At 42.6% G+C, this 26,507-nt stretch overlaps 1 protein-coding gene across 9 annotated transcripts in view; it reads right to left on the bottom strand.

Moving 5' to 3' along the window:
- HYDIN (HYDIN axonemal central pair apparatus protein) overlaps positions 1-26,507 on the bottom strand; it is a 335,154-nt gene that overhangs the window by 232,501 nt on the left and 76,146 nt on the right. For all 9 annotated transcript variants that reach the window (XR_005660565.1, XM_029074826.1, XM_039913571.1 and 6 more), the window contains 4 exons: positions 22,375-22,494; positions 19,730-19,864; positions 14,327-14,526; positions 6,883-7,007 (listed from right to left, as the gene is read on the bottom strand). Coding sequence is in view for 8 of the 9 variants with exons in the window: in XM_029074826.1 (XP_028930659.1) it covers positions 6,883-7,007; positions 14,327-14,526; positions 19,730-19,864; positions 22,375-22,494 (580 nt within the window). In the remaining variant the exon portion in view is untranslated. The remainder of the gene's footprint in view (positions 1-6,882; positions 7,008-14,326; positions 14,527-19,729; positions 19,865-22,374; positions 22,495-26,507) is intronic.

Here is a 26,507-nt window from a genome sequence, read left to right as displayed (position 1 = left end):
CGAAAGCCATTTCTCTCTTCTAAATTCCAACCCAGAAAAGAAGCTGCTCCTGGCAAACACGGAAAGAGAAAAGTAAGATATTAGCTGCACGGCGAAGGAGTTTACATAAAACTCTCCGATAGCTGTTTAGGATCAGGCTGCCAGCAAGAACCAGAGAATTTCTCAGAACGCCCCTATATAAGGAGACGTCAACGGATGATGTGTTTCCGAAACAGGGGAACTGGTGTCGGGAGTCTGAAGAAGCCTGTTTGAGGATGACAGACTGCTCGATAACGATAAGCACCAGTAACTCTCCGGATGAAACACCGTTTTTGGCTGACAAGTAGAACTGGAGATTTTCGTCAAGAGACCGTTGTAAATTTCTCTCCCCAAATGTAAGGATCCATATTTCAACCAGCTGCAGAAGGTTCAGTCAGATGCTTCCTTAGTCGAAGGAAGAGGTGGGAAACAAATGATCGCTTTTACCAGAAATGGGTTTTTCAGCTAATACTTAAAAAATTAACTAGCGTCTTTCACTTAGGAAAGGTTACGGTCTGGTCACTGATAATACCACAGTAAAGACAAAAGCACATTCTCTTAGACTGCTCACTTACGTGAGGCAAAACACAGACATTCTTCTGGTACAAACCTCTACCTCAATCTTTAACCCTCAGTAAATAACTCCGTGTGCCAGTCAAGACTCCATCTTTTTCTCTTTATGGGACACAAACCTCCAGGGATCTTCTCTGGACTGTGGTCTCCCAATGGTTTTAAAGAGAAAACCGATATCAGAGGTTATATGAAAGAGACAGAGTGTTAGAAAGAGGAAGGAGGAGTATTTGGAAGAGAGAGAATGGTCCCATATGGTTCCAACTTACAAAATGCGTTAAATGGATTTTCCTTTAGTACTGACACAGATTTTATCTACCATGAGCTGCATTTGAAAAAAAAATCAGAGGACAAATGAATTAAGTCCAAAATAGGCCTTTTGAGCCTCCATATAAAGAACGATTTTCATTAAAATGAGGACCACGAGGCAGAATATGGCTGCATCTCAGACGCAGAGGGCACGGAAATATAACTTAATTCCTTGAATGAAGTGTAGAATTGAATAATTTATCTCCTTACGTGACAGTGAGAGGCAAAGGAATGCTGAATAGATACATAAAATTGCCTCAAGATCAATATTGTTGTCACCTCCTGTGAATACGTTCTTGAAAGCTGATTTATGTATCAATATCTGACAACTTATGAGACTTTCGATGGGGTTAAATTGAAAACTAAATATGCAGATTACCTGGACTGACTAGTTCAGTTGTCTTTTCCTGTAGAGCATTCTTTCCCAAATAGGGTATCGTAAACGTCCTCCGGGGACACCATGGTCTTTGGCCAAGATATCCCCTTTCATCACCTGGGGCCAACAATCTTGGGTAAGGCCGAATGACCAGCCCCCTTGGATTGGCATGGGCCTGGCTCACGGTAACCGCAGAGTCATGCACGTCCTTAATCCCGGCTCCGCTACTCGACCTTGGGCAAGTCGCTTAACTTCTCTGAGCCTCAGTTTCCTCATCTGTAAAACGGGGAGGGTTCTCCCTCCTTCTTAAACTGTTTCCAACCTGATTATCTCGTACCTTCCTCGGCACCTGGAACAAAGGATGCACTTAATAATGTTGGTATTTGTTAAGCGCCTGCTATGTGCAGAGCACTGTTCTAAGCGCTGGGGGAGATACGGGGTCATCAGGTTGTCCCACGTGAGGCTCACAGTTTATCCCCATTTTACAGATGAGGTAACTGAAGCATAGAGAAGTCAAGTGACTTGCCCACAGTCACACAGCTGACAGGTGGCAGAGCCGGGAGTCGAACCCATGACCTCTGACTCCGAAGCCCAAGCTCTTTCCACTGAGCCACGCTGCTTATGAATAATACTATCATTAATATTAATTGCACATGCCAAGAAAGTCTCCCTTTTTTTCCCCAAGGTCAGGATAGCTATATATGTACGGTGCATGGACAGCACCAGAGCTCAGATGGGTTATGTATGGCTGAGGCTGAGGTGGGGATTTTGGCCCGGATAGGGCCAAGTGGGCACAGAGGAGTGGCACCTAAAAGGGACCACCATAATTAATCCAGAGCCGCCTCTATCCACCCAGCTCCTCGTTCTACCGGTGGCAACAATAACTAAAGGTTCTGTCCCACGGAGCCATTAACCCCCGAGACCCGGCTGCCTCGTCAGCCAGTTTCCCCTGATGTTGGGGATCGGCGTATTGACTCAAAGGCGGGAGGGAATGCTTGGCACCCCCTCCCCGATCCTACCCCAAGGATAGGTGCCACCGACTGGAGACGGAGACTTTCTGGAAAGAGGTGATAAAATCAATGGGCTAACACCCTGGGTTGACTTCAATCACCTTCAGGGCTCTCCACCATCTGGCTCCAGCTCACGTATCTGCTCGCTCCTCCTGCCGTTCCCCAGCTCGCTGTCTCCATTCCTCCTAAGCCAATTGGAGTAGTATTAATCCTTACATTAATACTACCGTTCTACAAACCATTCATTTTCAAGAGAACAAATGTCATACATCCCTTAATAAGATTAATTCAGTTGTAATTCCCCGGGTATTCAGATCCTATGATTATTTGACCGATCCCATCCATATCCTATCATCCTCTTCTTATTCTCTTATTATTTACTTTTTGCCCTGAATCTTACTCATTTTTGTTACTCTTCCCCACGCCGTGATTTGCTTTAATTTTTTTCGGCTCTCTTTTTTCTCCTTCCTGATTTTTTTCCCCTATTATTTGGCCCGGCCTTTCTCTTCTTTCCCGTTTAGACTTTATTTTCCTCCCTCCTATTCTCCCTTTCCCTCCTTCTGAAGGCTTTCATCCTTCATTCTGTTATTCTTGAAACTGACAGTTGCCTGAAGGGTGACCTGGGGCAAGTCGCTTCTCTGTGCCTCAGTTTCCTCATCTGTAAAAATGTGGATTTGTACCTGTTTTCCCTCCTACTTACAATGTGGGACATGGACTGTGTCCAACCTGATGCTCTTGTACCTAGCTCAGCACAAGCCCAGTGCTTGGCACAAAATGCTCAACCTATACTATGATTATTATTATCAGATGGCTGAAGCCACAGAAGGCTCCTTTCCCCAAAGGCCACTTTTATTTTTACATTTTTGCTAGATCTCAGCTCTAAGTTTCTGACGAGCAGGGACGACGTCATTTACTTCTAGTCTCCGTTTTCAAGGACTAAGTCCTCTGCCCTCCGGTGTGGCAGGTGTTGAAAATGACAATGAAAATGACAACGATGGTGAGAATGATAACAGAAGCAGCGTGGCTCAGTGGAAAGAGCCCGGGCTTGGGAGTCAGAGGTCATGGGTTCTAATCCCGGATCCGCCACTTGTCAGCTGTGCGACTGTGGGCAAGTCACTTCACTTCTCTGTGCCTCAGTGAAAAATGGGGATTAAACCTGTGAGCCCCACATGGGACAAACTGATAACGATAAGGTTGAAGAGGATTTTGTAAATTGGGATAAAACCACTTAAAGGGAATTGAGAAAGAACTGAACCAACCTAGATTTTGTCATATTTTCTGTTTCTTCCCTTTTTGATATTTCCGAATGAAAATCTATCAAAAAGGGAAGAAACAGAAAGTGTGACAAAATCTAGGTTGGTTCAATTCTTTCTCTTCTTTCCCTTTAATTGGTTTTATCCCAATTTACAAAATCCTCTTCAACCCTATCAGAATCTAATTTTTTGCTCCTCTCTGCTCTTCATGCGTACTATACAGTTACCTATCATCCCCAACAAACTGAAATGTCTCTAAAGTCATGCAAAATAATGGGCTGTTCTGCAGGAAAATTACATGCCAGTTCTGTAATAGAGACTGTCCAAAAACAGGAATCATTTTATAACCTCCTAATCAGTCCCTAGCTTCATTTTTCTCGAGTGAACATTAGGTCTGTTTTCTCATGCTTACTATGATTATCAGAAACTCTCATGCTCTTATGTTATTCTAATGCAATGCCAAAAAGAGGCCAATTCTTCATAATATTCATACTGATGCTACAGGTAAAGTGATGACAGACTCAAACAAAAATCAGGGACTGTAGCCTATCGCTCTCGTGCTTCCTTTAAAGAATGAAAATATGGCTTTCGGGATTGGAAAGCTTACCATCATCAGCAACGGATAGAAACAGCAGCTACTAGTCTTTGCTTAGAGCTAGCAACGAAACATGGAATCTCAAGTTGAAAATATTATAATTACTTGGCAGAATAGGAAATAAAGGAAGGTGGTTTACCCCCCACCCACCTATATCTGCTTCACATTTCAAGGACGTGACCACAGAGTGACTCAATGCTGTAACAGTAGAGGGGAGGAGAAGTGGAGGGATTGGGTGAATTAGATTAGAAGTACATTAGGATTTAGCAAGAGTTCTGAGGGAAGAAGAGAATCAAATATAACCTCGGAGTTATTAGCTGGAAAGATATAAGTGCCTTAGGGAAAACAGAGAATAAAAACAGTGAGAAAATTAATTTAGCGTGGTACATACTGTGTCAGATTTTCTTCATCTAGTCCCACTGTTGACAAACACAGTGTTTATGCACTTAACAGAGAGATCAAACGTTAAGACCTCAAAAAGTCCATAGTCTGGGAACATTCTCTATGCTGGTAGATTCCAACCTGTACCCACTGAATTCTCCAAGTTCTAGAGGATATAAACAAAATTCTCCCCAACAAAAATAAATAAATGGTGTATTCTTCATTTTTCAAATCACTTTAATCATTTTTACATGTACTTCTCCAACATTATGATGCAGTGATCTCAAAAATGTCAAAAGAGCTGTTAGAGCACACATCTCATTATAAAGCATTTGACTTTTTTTGCTAATTTTTTTTAAAAAAATAACCCTCTTTGTATGCCAGCCATGCATGGTATTTTTAGGTACACAGATTGGAAAGACTGGGGTTTTGGGCGTCAATTACATTTTCACCCAGGGGTAGTTGGCTGCCCAGAACCATCGGGTTTAAGGCCGGGGGAGCCGGAGACTTGGGAAAAAAGGGGGCAGTTTAGATGTCCGGGGCCTAAGTCATCTGACAGCTACTCCAGCTTCTTTCTAATAGCTAGAAAATGGCTGCGTGGCAGCCAGGGAAGTTTCCTGCTGAGTCGGTGTTGGCTTCTCTGACTGCTGACAGACTTTCAGAATAAAAGAAATTAGGGATCGCAATCAGTGCATAGTAAACCTTCCACATATCATCATCATTATTGTTGAGGTTTTTGACCCTACAAAAGAGATGGCTGGAAGGATGGGGCCTCAGCACCTCAGGACCCAAAAGAGAAAGGTGAGAGACAAAGCTGTGTTGTGTATACTTCACAATGTCCTGCATCCCTGCCTCTCTACCCACTTGCTGTACTCACCGCCCCGATGGGGGGACTCGACCGACAGGGACGAGAGAGCACAGACCACTAGCAGTAAAATCAATCCATTGATTTGTGATTGAGAAGCAGTGATCCAAGTGGGTAGAGCAAGGGCATGGGAGTCAAGAAGGCACTGGCTTTTAATCCTGACTCCCCCACTTGTCTGCTGTGGGACTCTGGGCAAGTCATTTCACTCCTCTGTGCCTCAATTACCTCATCTGTAAAATGGGGATTAAGACTGTGAGCCCCATGTGGGACAGGGACTGTAACCAACCTGATTCACGTGTATCTACCACGGGGCTTGGAACAGTGCCTGGCACACAGTAAATGCTTAACAAATACTAAAAAAAAATAAAACTTCTGCAACTGGGTTCTCAGTCCTGGAGTCTCTGCCCAGCTCAAGGCTCACCTGGCATTTACAATAGGAGAATCCATGATCATAGAGTTATTCTCATGACTTCATAGATGTCTGGAGTATCAGGACATGGCTTTTCTACAGTTGTCACAAAAATGGTCTGTCCAGTTCTGCTGACTGAGTAGAAGTCTCTTCACTGACTTGGGGGATTTCTGTTTTGGCATTTACATTTACCTCTTACATGAGGGAACTCTCAAAGGAATTGGCAGAATTAAAAGCTAGTCTAAGGAAGACGACAAAGCCACAGGTAACTACCATTCGTTCTAGAAAGGGGAAGCTCATCTATCTACCTATCTATATCTATTTAAATATAGAAATAACTTGGGGAGATTACTAGTAACTGGGCTCGGCGTTAAATCTAGGGACCACTACGCCATTGGAATAAGAGCCTTCTAAGAATTTACCAACTGCACAGTGAGGTTGAATTTCCTTGGAAAGTATCACCTTTAGTTAGTCTATAGGAAAGTATAATGGATAAAGGGAATAACAGACTATTGAGAAAATGCCAAAATAAGTGCATACTACAACTATCTATTCTGATATAAAGAATATAAGTGAAGTGAAAACAACAGGATATCATGGGATATCCCCATGGATATCCCCAGCTAAGATTGGGAGTTGGAAAAAGTAAGGATTCTCTAAAAAAAAATAGCAAAACTAGTAAATAAGTGGGATCTTTTTAGAAGAAGAGTAGAGATCACCAAGTGCTTTACTGAATGGTCATTTTACTTTAGAGTAGTTCTACGGACTCATGTAGTCTAGGGGTGGCCGAGTCTCTGGAATGAAGAGCCGCAAATCAAAGGCATCATCTTACTGCAGCACCAAGAAAAATGGTTTAAATTGGAATAATAATAATGATGGTACTTGTTAAGCGCTTACCGTGTGCCAAGCACCGATCTCAACAGGCATTCTGCAGGGAGGCGGCAGTGAGTGGCAGATAGGAAGCGTTCCTCAGAAACAACCAGGGCTAGGGGGTTGGGGGAGGCATGCCAAGCACCATATCCCTCCCTAGCTCAGGACTTCATGGGCAAGAGTGTTACCATCACCAGCAATCCGATCATTGAATAGTAGCACGTACCCGTGTCATAGTGCACTATCAGGTTTTCATGATGATTGCCAACGTGCTGCGGTTCAAACTCCACCGTCAGCTGCATGGACTCCCCGACTTGAAGGATCCCATCAGACGGCTCTGCGGAGAAAGGGCTGAAACCCAAACAGAGAAGTCGATCATCAGGACACGTTCTTTGTTTGCTTAAAAGTGAGGCGAACAAAATGCAAACTCGAACTTTGGGGGCACATCAGATCTAGCCCAGGTACTCATTTATACAAGTGACTTTCGATCTAACCCAGGTACTCATTTATACAGATGACTTTCCCCAGAGATAGAGGCCTTTCCAGAATAAGCTCCCCCTTTCCTCATCTCCCACTCCCTTCTGCGTCGCTCTGACTCGCTCCCTTCGCTCTTCCCCTCTCCTAGCCCAGAGCACTTACGCACATATCTGAAATTTATTTGTATTGAAGTCTGCCTCCCCGCCTCTAGACTGTAAACTCACTGTGGGCAGGAAATGTGTCTGTTAATTGCTATACTGTACTCTCCCAAGCGCTTAGTACAGTGCTCTGTACATGGTAAGTGCTCAATAAATATGATTAAATGAATGAACAATTTGGAGTTTAATTCCAATCTGTGATCATAGTAAAGTGGACGAGTTTTGTCGTTTGCGGTGATGCGTCTGTTCCGTCACATTGTCCTGACTTGCCAGCTCGTCTCACTGGATGGCAAGCCCGACTCAAAAGTTGGCATCATTCTTTGGAATATTTCACTTATTACAACGGCAGTGATGATGGCATCTACCACCATGACAGATGGAATTCTTCCCTGCCATATTGTGCGTCGCAAGATGCAGACACGAGGTCAAGGCACGAGGAACATGGCCAGTGACAGGCCACGCAGGCGAAGGTGAGCGCTGAATGTTTTTTTTTGCTTCTTTGCTTGTTTTTATGATATTCGTTAAGCGCTTACTATGAGCCAAGTATGGTACCAAGCTCTGAGATGGACACAAGCTAATCAGGTTGGACACAGTTCCCGTCCCACGTAGGGCTCACGGTCATTTTCCAGAAGAGCTGAGGCCCAGAGAAGTGAAGTGACTTGCCCGAGGACACGGCAGACAAGTGGCAGAGCCGGGGTTAGAACCCTGGTCCTTCTGACTCCCGGGCCCCTGCTCTATCCGCAAGGTCACGCTGTTGTTTGTCTGGCCTACCAAGTTTCTCTTTTTCTGCAGCAAGGGAGGGGATTCTCCTCAGAAGACTGAAGAGCCAAATAGCAGACGTGATGCCGAGCCACTCGAGGCCAGAAGGAGCTGGAAGCCGCAGCCACTCGAGGCCAGGAGGGGCTGGAAGCCGCAGCCTCTCGGGACCGGGGATTGAAATCTGCATCCACTTGGGACTGGGGACTAGAAGATGCAGTTCCTCAGTTTCGGGTATAGTAGGATGACCTCCCCGACCCAACACCGCTCACTACATCCCGCTTGCCCCACTGCCCCCAAACCCCCATTCCCAGCGTCACCCCTAAAGTAGCAGTGTTTTCCACAAGCTGCTTATCCATTTCTTAATATTTTTCCTCGTCTGATTCTTTCTCTTCCTGCTCATGAATTTCTAATTCATGAAAGAATACTGTTGCAATTAAATGGACAAAGTGATTGAAAATGAAACCTAAACCAATTTGCTAAGGAAAAAGAAAATGGTTCCGCGGAGTCCTGTGCACTGCAATCTTGCCCTATTGCTGGGCTTGGATTACACTAAAACCCTTCTCAGTGATAAAAAAAATAATTGCCTGGGCTAGCCTTTGCTGCTCAAGGATAATAATAACAATTTTGGTTGCTTCTGCCTTCCCGGGGAAGCAGGCTTCAAGCTGATGTTGATATTAGATTCTGGATATTTGGGGTAAGCTTGCTGAAACTGCTAAAAGCGGTGTTGCCTAATGGATAGAGTACGGGCCTCGGATCTGGGTCTAATCCTGGCTCTGCCACTCATCTGCCACGGAGAAGCAGCGTGGCTCAGTGGAAAGAGCCTGGGCTTCGGAGTCAGAGGTCATGAGTTCGACTCCCGGCTCTGCCACTTGTCAGCTGTGCGACTGTGGGCAAGTCACTTAACTCCTCTGTGCCTCAGTTACCTCATCTGTAAAATGGGGATTAAAAGTGTGTGAGCCCCACGTGGAACAACCTGATGACCCTGTATCTCCCCCTGCGCTTAGAACAGTGCTCGGCACCTAGTAAGCGCTTAACAAATACCAACATTTTTATTTATCTTGATGGGCGACCTTGGGCTAGTCACCTAACTTCTCTGGGCCCCAGTTACCTCATCTATAAAATGGGGATTAAGACTGTGATCCCCATGTAGGGACATGAACTGTGTCCAACCTGATTACCTTGTATCCACCCCAGTTTTTAGTACAGTGCCTGGCACACCGTAAGCGTTTAACAAACACTATAAAAAATATATCAAGCTAAAAAATGCAAATAAACTAAGAGGTATCAAATTTGACATATGTTCTTTGTTCCTCAAGGATAGTCAGCTGGCTTTGTCTACCAAAAATATACAGGTTTAATATGCCCCCTCTAAGGAAAAGGGTTTGAACGGGAAGAGAATCCTAAACCTGCTGCCTCGTTCCCTTGCATCATGCATATCTTATTAAAGGCATTTTGCAGAGGGAACTGTGCTATGTGGCTAGATCCAGATGTTACAGGATATTATTGATAGATCAAAAATACCTCTCTCTCTCTCTTTTTAATGTTTCCATTTCTAATTATAGTTATTAAAACAAGAAATCTCTGATGTAGATTTTCCGGCACAAGAAATCTGAGCTCGGAAGCCAATGTAAATGAAGTGGCTCTTGCTTCACCGACTGCTGAAATTTTAGGTAGGTGCTCACATCCCCCTTCCAGGGGATTTTAAGGATTTCCTTGAAATCTCAGCACCCTAAATTTACCATTGGAACCAGAAAAGTCTAGGTTCACCCAGAATCTAGACTGGGGAAATCTAAGTGGAATAAAGAACCGAAGGACTGGTCTGTCAACTGACTGAGGACATCTGTATTACTACAATCAAATGTATTTGAGAACTTACTACATGCAGAGCACCGTACTAAACACTTGGAAGAGTACAATTTGAGTCAGCAGACGCGTTCCCTGCCCACAGTGAGTTTACAGTCCAGAGGAGACAGACATCAATTCAAATAAATGATTTATAATATATAATTTAAAAATATGTACATAAGGGTTGTGGAGTTGAGGGCTGGACGCATAGCGAATGCCTAAAGGTCACAGATGCAAGTACTCACTCACTCATGTCCTTATACTCTGCCGCTTCTCCATCTGAAATCTGTGTTACTGTCTTCCCCTACTAGATCATAATCATTTTGAAGGTAGGCATCATGTCTGCAAACGCTACTGCATTCTACTCTCTCAAGTGCTCAGTACAGTGGTCTGCACATAGAAAGCACTCAATAAAATCTAATGATTGATGAATTGGAAAAGGAGTCTTTAAGGAGATATTACGGAGTTTTTCTCCGAGCTAGTGTTCTCCTCTGGAGGCATGAAAGCCCTTCATTAGAATACAACAGAAATGACGCCCTTGCGACACCAGTATTTTCCAAGTCAGAAGGATGGGAATCCACAATTGCCCTTCTCTGACCAATAATTTTGTCAATTCATAAGACTCATCTTTGAATTTATTTAGTACAAACTCATGTGACTCTGACTTTAATGAAATAAACTACTGTATTTCAAGCATTTAAATAGGAAAAAATATTTGCAAGCCAAATATTTCAGCTCTTCTAATCAAGTCTATCAATTGATTAATAAACCAAATTCCTATTATTTTATCTAGAGTTTTAACTTTTGACATTTCTTAATGTTTGACAGGCGAAATACATAATAAACAACCTGGCACAGTGTCACACAGCCTGTGGGTTCTCGATAAATACTTATTGTCAAAGACTATGTCAAGGAAGAAATACTGTTTGATACGTGGAATGAGACAGGATGTCTTCGGCATTCAGATTTATTCCGCAGCCCTAGAGTTATCAGCTTAATATCTTTCAAGGGTGAGTCAATTATCTCAGAATTACTGCTCAATTTATCCCAGGCTGCTCAACTGTCTTCCCATTCCCCCCCAAACCTTAATTGTAAAAGTCAAAGGAGGCTCCCCTGTAGGAAAGAGAGACAGAGAGAGACAGAGAGAGAGAGACAGAGAGAGTCTCACCTGAAGACCCGAGAAAGGAAGAATGGCAGGGAGGGAAAGAAACTGCGTGGGGAAAGCCTGAGTGGTGATCTTGCAGAATAATATTGTGTGTAACTCCGGCCAGCTTTTGTAACTGGACATTGCCAAAGCAGAGGCACATTCTGGGTTGCGGGAGAAGCATAAACTCAGCCTCAGAATTGCTTCCAACCCTACCTTGGGAAGTGCATTCTGGAATCTGCTGGAGCAGGATCGGCCTGAACATTTCTCAGCCTCAGAATTGCTTCCAACCCTATCATGGGAAGTCTCCTGAGTGCATTCTGGAATCTTCTGGAGCAGGATCGGCCTGAACATTTCAGGCCACAACTTTGGGGAACAAGGGGTCGGGACCTGTGGCCCGCAGGAACCAGATGTGGACATTTCTCTAGGTCACCATTTATGCATTCCCTGAACTGATTTAGGTCTTCATTTACAACAGATTCCCACTCTCCCCACCCTCCTAGCTTTATTCCAATCACATTTCCTCCAAGAGGCCTTCCCTGACTAAGCCCTCATTTCCCCTAATTTACTCTCTCTTTCTTCTGCATCACCTAGACGTGTTGATCTGTGTTACTCACGCCACCCTCAGCCCCTCAGAACTTTCAAACATACCCATAATTTATTCTAACATCTGCTCCCTTCTAGATTGTAAATTCACTGTGGGCAGGGAATGGGTCTACCAGCTCCGTTGTCTCAGACTCTCCCAAGCACTACGTACAGAGCCATTAGGCAGTCAATTAGCACAGCTGATTAACTGAATTAATTAACTAACGACTGGTGTCGACAACGGTATGAATTCAGAATGTATGAGTGGAGATGCTAGTCTTATATCAAGCTTTTGCTTCCTTTCAAAGGAGGATATATTTACTATATCAGAGAAATAGTTTGTCTTTCTAATGCAGTGATATTAAATCTTTGAGAACTGTTCATTTTTGAACACCCTTCTTCATTTCTCTTCAATATCTTTTATGAAACTCGTCTTCCCCTCTATACTAATCAATGCCATCCAATAATGAAATTTAAGATTTGGCAGATTTGGCAGATTTCTCAACCTTCCTTCAGATTTCATTACCTGTCCCTTTTGACCACAATGATAAAGCTATAAAAACACAGGTATGGACTGTCCTCTAGAGCAATTGAGTATATTTCTAAATTCCATTAGGCCAGAAATTGGGTAAAACTGAAGGCATAAATTAATCTGGCTATGGAATTTATTCAACAAATGGCCATGACAGTTAAACAATTTGACAATTTCCCAGACTTCAGAGTCTGTCCTCAAAAAGCCTTTTTAAAATTCTCACTAAGCCATGGCTCCATTACTTAAAGGCTGAGTTGCATCTGTGCATATGAGGAGTTTTCTTTTTGTTTTATTTTCTATTAAAAATGATTTACACTAAGGAAAGAAGGTGAGTGATATTCCTAGGTGACCCAGGCAACAGAACTCGGTGACAATCTTCGGCTCACTTTTTGCTCTCTTTCATTCTCGGTTTTATGTAGGATTGGCCAGCTGTGCTCTACAGTCTTAGTCTTCTTCATCAAATCCCAGCAGTTAATTCTGACAAATAGTTCATAATCATCTGCATATTTTCTTTGGTATCTGCTTCCAGAGCACGCTCATCTGATTATCTGTTGCCGAATTGTACATTCCAAGTGCTTAGTAAAGTGCTCTGCACATAGTAAGCGCTGAATAAGTACTATTGAATGAATGATTAATGCAACTCCTGTATGAGTGATTTAAGGACTTTTGATGGGGCTCGCAACAAGTATCGGGTGAGTTTCCCCGAGGACTGGAATCATGTGTGGAAGCAATGTGGCCTAGTAGAAAGAGCACAGGCTCGGGATTAAGAGGACCTGGGTTCTAATCTCGGCATTTCCGAGACCATAGGCCTGCTGTGTGACCGTGGACAAGTAACTTCACTTCTCTGTGCTTCAGTTCCCTCATCTGCAAAACGGGGATGCAATGCCTGTTCTCCCTCCTACTTGGACTGTGAGCCCATGTGGGACCTGATTATCTTGTATTTACCCCAGATCTTGGTACAGTGCTTGGCACATAGTAAAATACCACCATTATTATTATTATTCTCTTTATTATCTTCAAACAGCAGCATCCAGATCCTTTATCGAATCATCAAGTACGACCGTCTAGAATAGGCTGAACATGAACAGCCCCGCTTTGCTCTGTTGGTGTTAATAATAATAAGGATGGTATTTGTTAAGCGCTTACTATGTACCAAGCACTGTTCTAAGCACTGGGATAGATACAAGGTAATCAGGTTGTCCCACGTGGGGCTCACAGTCTTAATCCCCATTTAAAGATGAGGTAACTGAGGTGCAGAGAAGTGAAATGACTGGCCCATAATCACACAGCTGATAAATGGCGGAGCTGGGATGAGAACCCACGACCTGTGACTCCCAGGCCCATGCTCTTTCTCCAGTTCTGACATAGGCAGCCATATCACAGAGTAATCTTAGAATCTTGATAAGATTCTCAAGACAGCCACTTTTTCAGTGGCTACGTCTAAACATATTGAAAAGGGAGAAAGCATCTGCATAAAATATTCAAGGGTTCTGTGAAGTATTTGTTTGTTAAATGATGCTATAACTAGATAAGTAAATAAAACTTAATAACCGTCATTATTGTTATGGCATTTATTAAGTGCTTTCCTAGGTGCTAAGCACTGTGTTAGGACTGGGATAGACATGGAGTCTGCAGCCTGATGAGGTGGGAAAACTGAAGTTTAGTGAATATTTAAAATTGGCCCCAAATAAAGAGTTGAATGGAAAAGTCTGGATACTAAATTATATTGAAATTGACCAGGGCTACTTTAAGCATATGTGTGTGTGTGTGTGTGCGCGTACACATGTGTGTGCGCACATGTGTGCGTGCGCACACGTGTGTGAGAGAAACAGGGAGAGTTAGAAAGGAAGGGAGATTGAGTGAAACTAATTATATTCACTGTCCAGGGTGGAGAAAGAGTATGTACAGTAGGAAGCAGCAGCATTAGAACTCATCACCGCTGAAATTAAGAACGACTTGCGTTCAGGTATTAATGGTGCATTAAGCTTTACAAGTTTCATGGGCTGGAGGTGAGCAGAGACGTTATACAGTTATTCTCCCAAGAAAGCTTCTAACATACCACCACCCTCCAATTTATCAGATATCATTAAATGACAGGACCCGTTAGTTTTTCAACTCCATTTCGAATTTCACTGCTGCCTTTTAAAGTGACATTTATCAAGATGTGTACCTCTGAGTTTTGATTTGAAATCGAGCCTCCCTATTGCCAATATTCCGTATTAGCAGAGTCTTCTGAGTGTTGTACTTGACAGGGCAGGTGGAGAAATTCAGCTGGTCAGGAAAGTCCAGAATCGCACGGGCACCCCTAGCTTTGATAGGTACAATGAACTTTTCCCTTTCGGTGACACAGGTCAGCTCATGGGAGTAATCCTGCAGGGGAAGAGCAAACAGACCATTAGCCGTGAATTTTCAAGAAGAAGAAAAGGCACGGGAGTCACGGGGCCAGCTACGTTTTAGAAAGCGGTTCAGTTCCATGGTCTCTAAATGAGCTATTTAATTCTTCCAATTTTTTTAAAAATGGTATTTGTTACGTGCTTACTATGGGCCAGGCACTGTACTAAGCGCTGGGATGGATACAAGATAATTTGTGAACCCACAGAGGGCTCACAGTCTTAACCCCCATTTTACAGATGAGGTGATAGGGGCACCGAGACGTTAAGTGACCTGCCCGAGGTCACACAGAAGACAAGTGGTGGAGTCAGGATTAGAACCCAGGTCCTCTGACTCTAAGTCCCGTGCCCTTTCCTCTAGTCCATGCTGCTTCTCCTTCCTCCCTTTCATAAAGTTTCTCCGCCTGACCAGAACGTTGGGATTGTGTTTTATTTCTACAATAAGGGAAACATAACAAGATGGTACCTTAAAAATAAATTGCTGAGGAGTAGATTTCATTAATACATATTTCATTTGTTTACTCTAAATGAGGTAAACTGACCAGTTATTGAGCATATGCAAGACAACCTGACTTGGAATATAAATGAGAAAACTCTCCTCCCTAGCATAACAAGGCAGGAGCTATTGGGTTGAATGTGAAATGAACTTTCCCAAAAGAAACAACATTCCTCATTTTGCTGATAGTTTACCGTTTGGAAATCTCCCAGGTAAAAATACAAGGCAGTTTAGGCTGGGTTCCAGGGCTTGTTCCAGTTTGTGCTTATTTGGCTTGTGTGTTATTTGCCTGCGGGCTAGAACTATGAGGCATTTGTCAATTTTTAAGTCATTCATTCATTTAATAGTATTTATTGAGCGCTTACTATGTGCACAGCACTGTACTAAGCGCTTGGAATGTACAAATCAGTAACAGATAGAGACAGTCCTTGCCCTTTGACAGGCAAAATGACAGAAAATTAGATTTTCTTGTGACAATTAGGTATTACGATATAGCATAGGGTGACGAAGACTTAAAAAAACTGCTTTTGCCTACAAGGCCCATAATAGATAATAATAATAGTAATAATAACAGTACTACTGATAAAAAACAATGTGGCAATTGTTAAGCATTTACTGTGTGTTCAGAGAACTGGGGTAGATAAAAGTTAAACAGGTCAGACACACAGTCTCTGAGAGCTCACAGTCTAAGTAGATGGGGGACTAGGAATTTAATCTCCATTTTACAGATGAGAAAAATGAGGCACAGAGAAATTAAGTGACTTGCCCAAGGTCACCCAGCAGACAACTGGTAGAGCTGGGATCTATCCACGAGGCCATGCTGCTTCTCACTAGCACAGGACAATACATCCGAGAAAAAACTGCAGTTGAAACTATTTGCACTCGTTTGATCTTCTTTGAATATGAAGAAAAACTAAGCAGTCTCTTCCTCATGAAAATCCTTTCTATCCTCCAAATGAGTCATTAAATCGTCCTTTAGTCTTCTCTTTTCCAGACTAAACAACCACAGTTACTTCAACCTTTCCTGTAAGGACCTATTTTCCATCCCTTAAATCATTTTTGTCATTCTTCTCTGGATCCTGTTCAGTTTCCCTTGATCCCTTTTTAATAGTAATAATAATAATAATGATATTTGTTAAGCACTCATTATGTGCCGAGCACTGTTCTAAGTGCTGGGGCATAAACGAGGTAATGAGGTTGTCCCACCTGGGGCTCACAGTTTTAAATCCCTATTTTACAGATGAGGTCACTGAGGCACAGAGAAGTGAAGTGACTTGCCCGAAGTCACCCAGCTGATAAGTGGCGAAGCCGGGATTAGAACCCACGTCCTCTGACTGCCAAGCCTGTGCTCTTGCCACTGAGCCACCCTGCTTCCCCAAGAAAGAGAAGGGGGAGAAGGGGAGGGAGACGGAGAAAGACACCGCTTTTTAATATGCAGTGACCAAAGATGAACATAATACTGTCCTAAATACTAAAACGGTGCTTTATTTTCAAAGAGGATGCTACAATAATGATAATGGTATTTGTTAAGCGCTTGCTGTGTGCCAAGCACTGTTCTAAGCACTGAGGGGGATACGAGGTAATCAGGAGGTCCCACTTGTGGCTCACAGTCTTGCTCCCCATTTTCCAGATGAGGTAACTGAGGCCCAGAGAAGTGAAGTGACTTGCCCAAAGTCACACAGCTGACAGGCGGCAGAGCCGGGATTAGAACCCACAACCTCCGACTCAAGGTTTGCCTATGGCAAAGGAAAATGAAGTAAAAACGAATTGTTGATTGTCAAACACCTGTCGGACATCAGCAATTCAACTATCCTAAGTAATCAGTAGCCATCAAACCAGCTGATGACCTGACGATAAAGGCAGCGGACCTGAACAAGTTCAATCAATCCGTGGTATTTATTAAGCGCTTACTGTGTGCAGCGCATTGTACTAAGAGCTTGGGAGAGTATAATTTGATGAATTTATCTCTCCCTAATACTGAGGGGTGGGATAAGGAAAAGTTACTGGATAATGCCCCGAAACCGTCAGAGATCTCTGCTGATTAGGGTTTATTTTCATTCACAGAGATTCCTGCACGTAGTAAGCGCTTAATAAATATTATTACTACTATAAATTCCAGTCAGTGCCAGGGTCTTTGCTCACAGAGTCCCCCTCTATTCCCTGAAACAGAAACTTCCTGAAGGTTTCAGTTTAAACTGGTGTACAAAGACGTCTTTCGGCAAAGCTTGGTGAACGACACTATCTCATTTCCTCGGTGCATTTAATATGAAACCAGGATTATTCAATTAATGACACTGTACCTAATCTTCAAGGTAATCTTTAAAGGAGGAGAGATAAGGGGAGCCAAAATGAATTTACTGCACCTGTTATCTGGGTACTTGACAATTTAAATCCCTAGGAAACTGGATTAGCAGATGACAGAAAAATGCAAATTGTATTATCATCTTGGACGTGCTAATATAATGTGGGTATTGAAAATCTAATTGAAAGGACCATCTTATTAAGTTGTGGCATGCTGCAATTTATATATCTCACCCTCCAGATGTGGGGCTGATAGACAGGATGGGGTTGAGTACTGACCAGGAGGGAATAGACCGAAAAAAGTATTGCCACCAATTTTGACATTGAGAAGTTGACATGTTCCAAAACTACTGGACCAAGTTATTTTTCCCAATATAGCTCTGATGAATTTTCAACCTCTGGTTGAGTCTATACAAAGGACGGGACTGACAGAATTTCTATAATGTTCAAAAAGGAGACAAATTAAATGGCTTTTCTTTCATCCAAGTCTAGTGTCCGGGGCTGCCGCAAAACACGCTTCACTAATGACTCACGGGGTGAGATCTCTGATTTATAAAAACTCGGAAAGTCTGAGTTAAAGTTCCCTTGGTAACGCTAACCGACTGAACCCTCTGGGCGGGATCTTCAATCGCTCTGAGGACCTTTAAATGATCTTGTAGAGCCGACAGCGTAAGTGGACATTTTGATCAGTGGATTCGCAAATCAAAGTGCGTTCCCCATTCCAGTAGCATAAATGGATATTTTGATCAGTGGATTCACAAATCAAAGTGTGTTTCTCATTACGGCAAAACTTGGATACTCAGAAAAACATGATGGAGCGAGAAGGTCCACGATTACGCAGAGTCATAAGATAAAACCATGCAACTCGGAAGTAGCTGGAGATGCTAATTGGAAATGGTCCCCAGTGGGAAGATTAACATTTTGTTTTTGAGAAAGTAAATGCCAGTTTAACGGAGACACATTTCCGCCATTTATTCGCTGTATAATTAAGCAGAAATAAAGTCTCTAGAGGGTCTTTAGCTCTGCGTGATGGAAATATGTTTACCCCCATTGTAGACACGCTTCCTCCATTAAAGGAGATAATGGAGGAAATATATATTGCTTAAGAACAGCGTTAGGTGGTTTTTAAGATCCACACAATTACTCTCCATTTGAAAACAAAACTTCTCGCAAGATGGCTGGCATTTCACTTACCTATGGAGAAGGAGTCTTTTATTTAAGGGGTAACCAAATCCTTGCTGAGCCTGTGCAACACAGGAGATATCCTTAAAGGGTCCTCCAGTTAGAAATCTTTAACCACTGATGTCAAAGCAACATCACGCACTTCTCTACTGCTGGCTGTTTGACCCTTCCACGATGGTGAGGCGAGGGTAAGACAGAGGTATGTAAGAGACGGGGGAAACTTTTGTAAGTTTCCAGCAAAACAGGACAGTGTCTGATCTAGCTACCCAGTATTTATCCCAGTGCTTAGCACAAAATGATGAAGCCTCCCACTCCGCTGAAGAGTGTGGTTACATCACCTCATTTCGGACAAAGACGGGAACCTAGAGAGTGGGAAAGAATCTCGGAATGAACTGCAACATGCAGAGAAGGAGCCTGGCTTCGTGCATAGAACACTGGCCTGGGAGTAAGAAGGACCTGGGTTCTAATCCTGGCTCCGCCACCTGTCTGCTGTGTGACCACGGACAAGGCACTTAACTTCTCGGTGCCTCAGTTCCTCCCTCTGTAAAATGGAGATTGTCTGTGAGCCCCAGGTGGGACATGGACTGTGTCCAACCCGATTGGCTTGACTCTACCCCAGTACTTAGTACATGCCTGGCACATAGAAAGTGCTTTAAAAATGCCATTTAAAAAAAAAAAAACAACAAACGGCTGAACATGCTTTCCACCAGTGAGGTGGGCCTTCGAAGTACAGAAAGTTGGCCAAAATGGGGAGACATGTCCTTAGCCTAAAGCCGTGGAAAATGGAAGAGCAATCGGATGAGAGCGTTCCCTTCAGAAATGTACAAATGAGGAGAGAACCTAATCTTCAGATGTCTGCATGAGCTTTTCCCCAACAACTGGATCGCTGAAGAAATGCCACAAAAACTTAAAAAGATGAGTAGATTTACCCATCTTGGAGCCCATCTTTTTCGTTCTGAACTCAGCGAGCTCTCAGGAAATACCACTGATTGACTGATTATGTCAAAAGAGCTTTATGAGATCAAAAACTGCTAATGCAGGAAGAGGATTCAGACAAACAGATCATTATTCTTTTTTTTACAATCAGGCTTCTTTCCAAAGGAGAAGTTTATTACTGCATTTTATCTCCAGCCATTTTCCCGGTGGGAACTGCCCCTGTGAAAAGGAGCCAGTGCCCATTTCTTGCTAGTTTCCCGGCTCTTACCTTGTTCTCCTCGGGAGTGAAAAGAATCCGGAACGTAGATGTTACCCCCGGTGCTACTTTATGACCAATATCATTGGGGCTAATCACTGTAAAATATGGAGAGCTTTCTTGGGTAATCTTCACCAGACGGGGAATCTGAAAATGAGTTAGAAACAAGTAGATGGTGAAGGGTGTTGTAAATCACAAATAATCTGAAAGGGCTAAGCCACATGGATAAAGTTTATCATCTTCGATTTATCGGCCTCTGGCCGAAGCTACCTATCACTCAGTTTCATCAACTCAGGAGAAGAGAAACAGTCTACCTAAAATATACCCCAGAAGGGTGTAGGCCTGAAAACTACCTCACTGCTAGGAGAGCATTATCTCATGACCACCTGAGGGGCTGCAAAGACACCATAATTGAGAAATTTCTGCCTTTTGGGATTATACTATAGTAATTTCCCATGGTTTTCTGATAGAATGAGAAAAATGTCCTAAGTGTACCATTGCTTTCTTTCTGGCAATGTGAGCTTTTCACTAGTAACTGATAGTGCATTGCTTATTAAAATCAGCCTGCTATCTTCAGAAGGATCAATTAAACTGCCTGATCCCCAACCGCTATCACACCTCACCCTTCTAACTAATTAATCCCAGTTTAACACACAGGGGTCTCTGGGGTACAGAGTATGGAATTCTATAACTAGTGATGCAAAATGAGCCAGGTTACATCTATTCACAGTAGCAAGGACCAACTTCTCCACTAAGATATAAGCATCTCCCTTTCCCATTATGAGCAGTCACTCTGGATTGTTGAAGCTCCTGGAAGTTTAGAACGCGTTCATTAGCGGGAATCTAAAACAGAGGATGTGGAACTTTAGAGAATAGACTCACAGGCGAACGTGAGCTAAATTCATTTTTTAAACCATGATTTCTCTCCCCAGTAACTCTAGCCCATTTATTCCTTATGATGTATGAGATCAGAGTAGTTGGTTTAAAATGAAAGAGCAAAGCAGCGTGTGGACGAATGATACTTAATAAACAATGGTTTAGGCACAGCCTTTATAATTAATTGTAAAGATGAAGATTTCTCATTCATTTTATACCATAGCTATTATTTAACCTCATAAATCAACCCTGTGTTCTCTGAAGTATATTTTCCCTCTCTCGGGATGATTTTTAGTTTTAATTTGTTCATCCCACTATGCCAACATAGCAACAAAGAATTAAATTTACCACCTTCTGCAGTGTCTACCATTTCTGCCACTAAATTACCCACTGATCTCCGAGAGGCCTCGCTGACTCCTTTAATGACTTAGGGCATAGGATATACCTGCAAATCTTACCAGTGGCTCGATTTCTCGTAGGAGTCTTTATTTGGTTCTTTTTTCTGAATAGTTAGGTTTCTTCCCCTATGCCGTTGGCAAATTTTACCAACCCAACCTTCCTTTACACCTGAGGTTTTGCATCCCTCGATGCTTTTTTCTCTCTGATTACTTTTTGCACTTTCTTATTCTTCAACCTGACCTTTCGCTATTCCTTATACGTTTAGTGCTAGATATCAAGCAAAACCCTTGGGCATTCAATATTTCCTTCTGGAACATTTTATAATTTGGTTTTTAAGAGAAGGGCAAAGGAGGCCTGAGTAAAAAAACAAATCTGAACAATAAAAGTGGGGAGGTTTAGGGTTGAAACCTGTGATGAAATAATAATAATTGTATTTGCTAAGCTCATCCTACATATCAAACATTGTGCTGAATGCTAGGGTAGATACAATACAGTTAGGCTGGATACATCCCCTGCCTACTTGGAGCTCGCATTCCAAAGGGGAGGGAGAACAGGTATTTTATTCCTGTTTTATGGATGAGGAAACAGGCAGAGAGAAAGGTGAGTGACTTGTCCAAGATCACGGATCAGGCTGGTGGCAGAGCCAGGATTATAAACCAGATGCTCTGACTCCCAATCTTGAACCCTTTACACTAGGTTACCCTGCTTCTCAATTCATCAACGGTAAGGAGGAATCTTCTCCCGTGCCCGTCCGTGGACAATTTTTCTAAGTTTTAGGGATGGCACAGGAAAGATGTTGGATGACTTGGACTTTGTTAAAGGAAGAAATCCAAAAGTCTACAGATGTCAGGTATAGTGGGACCCTTTTTTTTTCAATTTAATAACATTTACCCCACTTTGCTGCATTTACTCAAGTTGGGTAATGGGTTTGGAGAATATGATTTCAGGTTTTAGAAAAGGAAACATAAAGTACATTTCTAATTTGCACCCCAAAAAGCCCATTCTCAAACGGCAGTTCCCCTTCCCTTTCCCCTCCTCACCCTGACTGCTCCACCTCCTTGCCCGAAAATCCTTCTGGTCCTATACAGGGTGTTAATGGAAAAACTGAACAGGTACCAGAACTCTGCTTTATAAGCAACAGCCACCACTCCAGAAATAAAAAAAATAAATAAAAATTTGGCATCTGTGACTTAGTAAGTCTCGCGAAATCCATCCTACTTGAATCCCTGACAGCGTGTGCTAGGAAGAAGAGTCCCAATATTGGCTTATTAACTTTATTTGAAAGTTTGCCAACAACATCCTATTATGAGGTGACTACAGGGTTCGGGACCAAGGATCTAGCCCAAAACAACCCGCTAAAAGGGCCAGGTGAAAGTACTTACTTTATCATTGTTCCTCAGAATCAGTGGTACTTCATAAACCTCGCAGGGAGTGTAGTTCTGAAATATCACCTCGGACGGAAAGGGCTGGAATAATGTCTGATCCAGGTCGACACCTGAGAACTGAAGATTTAAAGAGTCACTGGGCCATTAGATATCTACGAATGATCAAAAAGTCAAGGAAAGGAAAGGCTACATTGTTCTAATGAAACGCTTTGCCTGTACAACCGATTTTACTCAACGGAGGTTCGAGGGTCACTTGCACATAGAGGGCTCAGAGCTAAGAGCGTTCCTGAACTGGGAAAGATCAGAAAGCTTATTGCCTTCAGCCCCCTTAAGTTCACACAGCAAGCGAGAGGTAGTTTGTCTCCCATTAAAAAAAAGCTAACAAGAGAAGCATCACTGGAGTTGCTTCAAATTCAGAAGATAGAGGATAAAGCCGATCATCTCAACTGTTGGATCTTTCCATTTCCAACTCCAGAGCTGCAGGCTAAGTTGGAACAATCAAGAATCACCATGGCAGTGATCTAAACCAATACAAGAAAGAAAATCAGGCCTATCTCCTATTAGGCATCACAGAAAGAGACAAGAGTGACATTAAAGTGAAAGGTCTTGCATTGGGTCACTTCTGCCAGAAGTAGTAACTGTTGCTAAGGAAACAGAAGGGATGACAGAGATCCTAAAGCTCACATAAGCGAAACGCATCTCGCTACATGCAGTAGTAGAGGAATTAAGCCAAGAGCCGCATTATATAGATACCTTAGTGTGACGGCATTTTGACAGAGCATATGAGAAATCCTGGGGAGTTTACATGCGAGGATAAGTAGCACAAAGCCATTAGAAGCATCATTTTCAAACACAAAGGAAAAGAAAATCGACCTAAAGGGTTTATGCAACGGGATTGAAAATTTCATAATATATATGCTACATATATTTTTCTGCGAATTCATAACTGATTATAGGGCAAGAACGACAAGAGACCGTTGAACCCACTGCCAACGCAGGAAGGGCAATTCACCCAAAACATTCGGCAGCCCTACAGAATCCAATGCTTTTCATTCATTCATTCAATAGTATCTATTAAGCGCTTACTATGTGCAGAGCACTGTACTAAGCGCTTGGAATGGACAATTCGGCAACAGATAAGAGTCAATCCCTGCCCGTCGACAGGCTCACAGTTTTGCGAATCATTACGACGGTATCCATTAAAATCAAAATTTAAAGAGGATGAGACAGATTGCACCCATGTAGTAACACGGCCAAAATTCAGGTCTCAATTATATTATATTAGGTTATTACATATAATAACTATTATATATATTACATCTATAATAATTATTATATATATTAGGTTATTATACTGGGATATGTACAAAAGGTGAAAAAGGGAAAGGATCCATTTTTAAATTTAAAATTAGCATCTAAGGTTTCAACAGAGTTTTAATCATCACTTTTTAGCTCTTTGTAGTATTAATTATCCCTGAGGAAAATCCCCGGCCATTGGGCCCAATGAAGTTTTCTCCACTTCACTGTTGAAGAAGTTGAAGTCCAGGCAAGGTAAAGTGAGTTGCAGTGAGTGGATCCAATGAGTTTATAATAGGATCAAAATTTCCATTTCAAAATCCTATATTCAGGGCTAAAACTTCCCCAGAAAAGCCACGCTCTTGCCCTTCCTTCTAACAAAGTGATTAGGAGTAACTGGGTGACTTCCCCTCCCCAAATAAACGAACAGCCCCTGAAATGAGTAAATTGCTACCCAATCCCGGTGACAATTTCTCCAAAAGTTAAAATGTTTCCCCAGTGGGTAACAGTTTTGAAAATGTACTCCGCAAGGATAACTGGAAGTCAGGTACTGAATTCAAATTATGTTCCTATCTTTGCAGGATGTACAAAATATTTACATAACTATCTCCGGTCATTGTAAAAGACACAGAGTTGGCGAGATTTTAGAAACTCCCCATAGCTTCTGCATGTCACAGTATGTGATATGACACAAAAAACTGCTTCTGTTGGCATTTTTCATATATTAGAAATGTTCATCACCAGATATTCCAGCTCAGGTGACTAATAAGCAGTGAAAAATAATCATTACGAATGGAGGTATTTTTCACTTTGAAGCACCCTGGCATTGATCATGCATTAAAATCTCACTTTTGGGCCTTTACTCATATTATGGTCTAGACGGACACTTGGCCACTGGGGCCCAAATCTATGTCTCTTCCACTGTCCGATTCAACGTGCAACCTTGAACAAGTCATCTGAACCCTTGAATAACACCCATTAGTCATATCGTTAAAATACAAATTTGCTATCCCTGTGAAACCAGGTAGCAATCGGAATAAAATGCTCTTGAGACTTGTACGGATATTGCAGAAAGCACCACTTCATTTTCTAATCAGAAATTTCTTTCTTTTAATTAAAGTTATGTAGAAGATATGCCTAGCAGGAGGTCTGGCTTTACTTTGTCTCCTCACATTACCCTTGTGCAGAAGATAGCAGTTGGAAAATAAAATGCCTTTCCTCATCAGTAAGACCTCTGATTTGGCCCATTTTATGTTGCAAATGTTTATTTCCACATCAGCTAAAACCAACTGCTTTGGGATGACTCACATTAAGACAGATTATTATTATTTATTACTATAGTAATGATTATTATTTTCCAAGTATTCATTTCGGAGGATCTGAGTCACTAGCCAAATGGCAGTAAATATTATGGAAAACAAGACCCAAAAACCAGAAAATATTCTGATAAAACAGACAGTGTAGCCCCCAAAATGGGGGAAAACACAATAGCAGTGAATAGAGCTTAAAGATCAGGAAGGCCAAAGGGATTAAAAATGATCTTAATCTAAATCTAAAAAAATATGCAACAGGATTGAGAGATTCTGGAGAATTCTCAATCGGGAAGGGTGCAAGAATCAAATCACAGACCTGGAAAAAATCTTAACAATCACCACCTCCAAACCCTTCCGCTTCCACTTTAACCACCCCCGGCGGAAGGGTTTCTATCCTTGTTTGAAGACCTTAGAGGAAGATGGTACAAGCCCCTCAGTAATTAGAGAAGCAGCGTGGCTCAGTGGAAAGAGCCTGGGCTTGGGAGTCAGAGGTCATGGGTTCGAATCCCAGCTCTGTGGCTTGCCAGCTGTGTGACTTTGGGCAAGTCACTTCACTTCTCTGTGCCTCAGTTACCTCATCTATAAAATGGGGATTAAGACTGTGAGCCTCATGTGGGACAACCTGATTATCCTGTATCTCCCCCAGCGCTTAGAACCGTGCTCTTGGACATAGTAAGCGCTTAACCAACGCCACCATTATTATTAATTCATTGCAGTTTGACCACATTTGTCGACAAAGAGTTCTTCCTTATACCAACTTGACTCCCTTCTGGTGTAGTTTAAGCCTATCTCCAATGTATATTATATAATTAAAGTAATACGCTGGGTGTCAAAGACACCAAACTGTATCAGGCTCCTTATAACAAGTGATTTTTAAAACAACTGGTGCTTTGAAACTGATCTTTTTTTTTTTTCTTTTACCACAAATAATATGGTGAGAAGAAACCTGAGGGATACGGAGGCTGAGAGAGAGGTGTCCATCTTCTCTTCCCTAGGGAGGGCAGGCTGTCCTGAGTCTGCAGAGGCCTTCCCCTGCTCTGCAGATTTATACCTAGCAGGAGATGGATCTCCCACTCACCAAAAGCCTGTATATGGATGCTAAGTAGCGTCCGGGCACAGGCTGTGCTTTTGCAGTCATGGTTAAGGAGAATGACTGCTAAGGCTGTGACTCTTTCAGATGGCACCCAAGGGTGCAAAGACAGAAGAGAGAAGAGGCACGGCCTAGTGGGAAGAGTGCAGGCCCGGGAGTCGGAGGACCTGGGTTCTAATCCAGGCTCTGCCAATTGCTTGCTGTGTGCCCTTGGGCGAGTCAATTCACTTACTCTGTGCCTCAGTTTCCTCAACTGTAAAATGGCGATTAAAAATACCCGTTCTCCCTCCTAGTTAGACTGTGAGCCCCACGGAGAAGCAGCGTGGCTCAGTGGAAAGAGCCCGGGCTTCGGAGTCAGAGGTCAATGGGTTCGACTCCCGGCTCTGCCACTTGTCAGCTGTGTGACTGTGGGCGAGTCACTTAACTTCTCT

Source organism: Ornithorhynchus anatinus, chromosome 11 (assembly GCF_004115215.2).
Source record: "Ornithorhynchus anatinus isolate Pmale09 chromosome 11, mOrnAna1.pri.v4, whole genome shotgun sequence".
Taxonomy (NCBI): domain Eukaryota; kingdom Metazoa; phylum Chordata; class Mammalia; order Monotremata; family Ornithorhynchidae; genus Ornithorhynchus; species Ornithorhynchus anatinus.
This window is presented reverse-complemented; position numbering and strand designations above follow the sequence as displayed.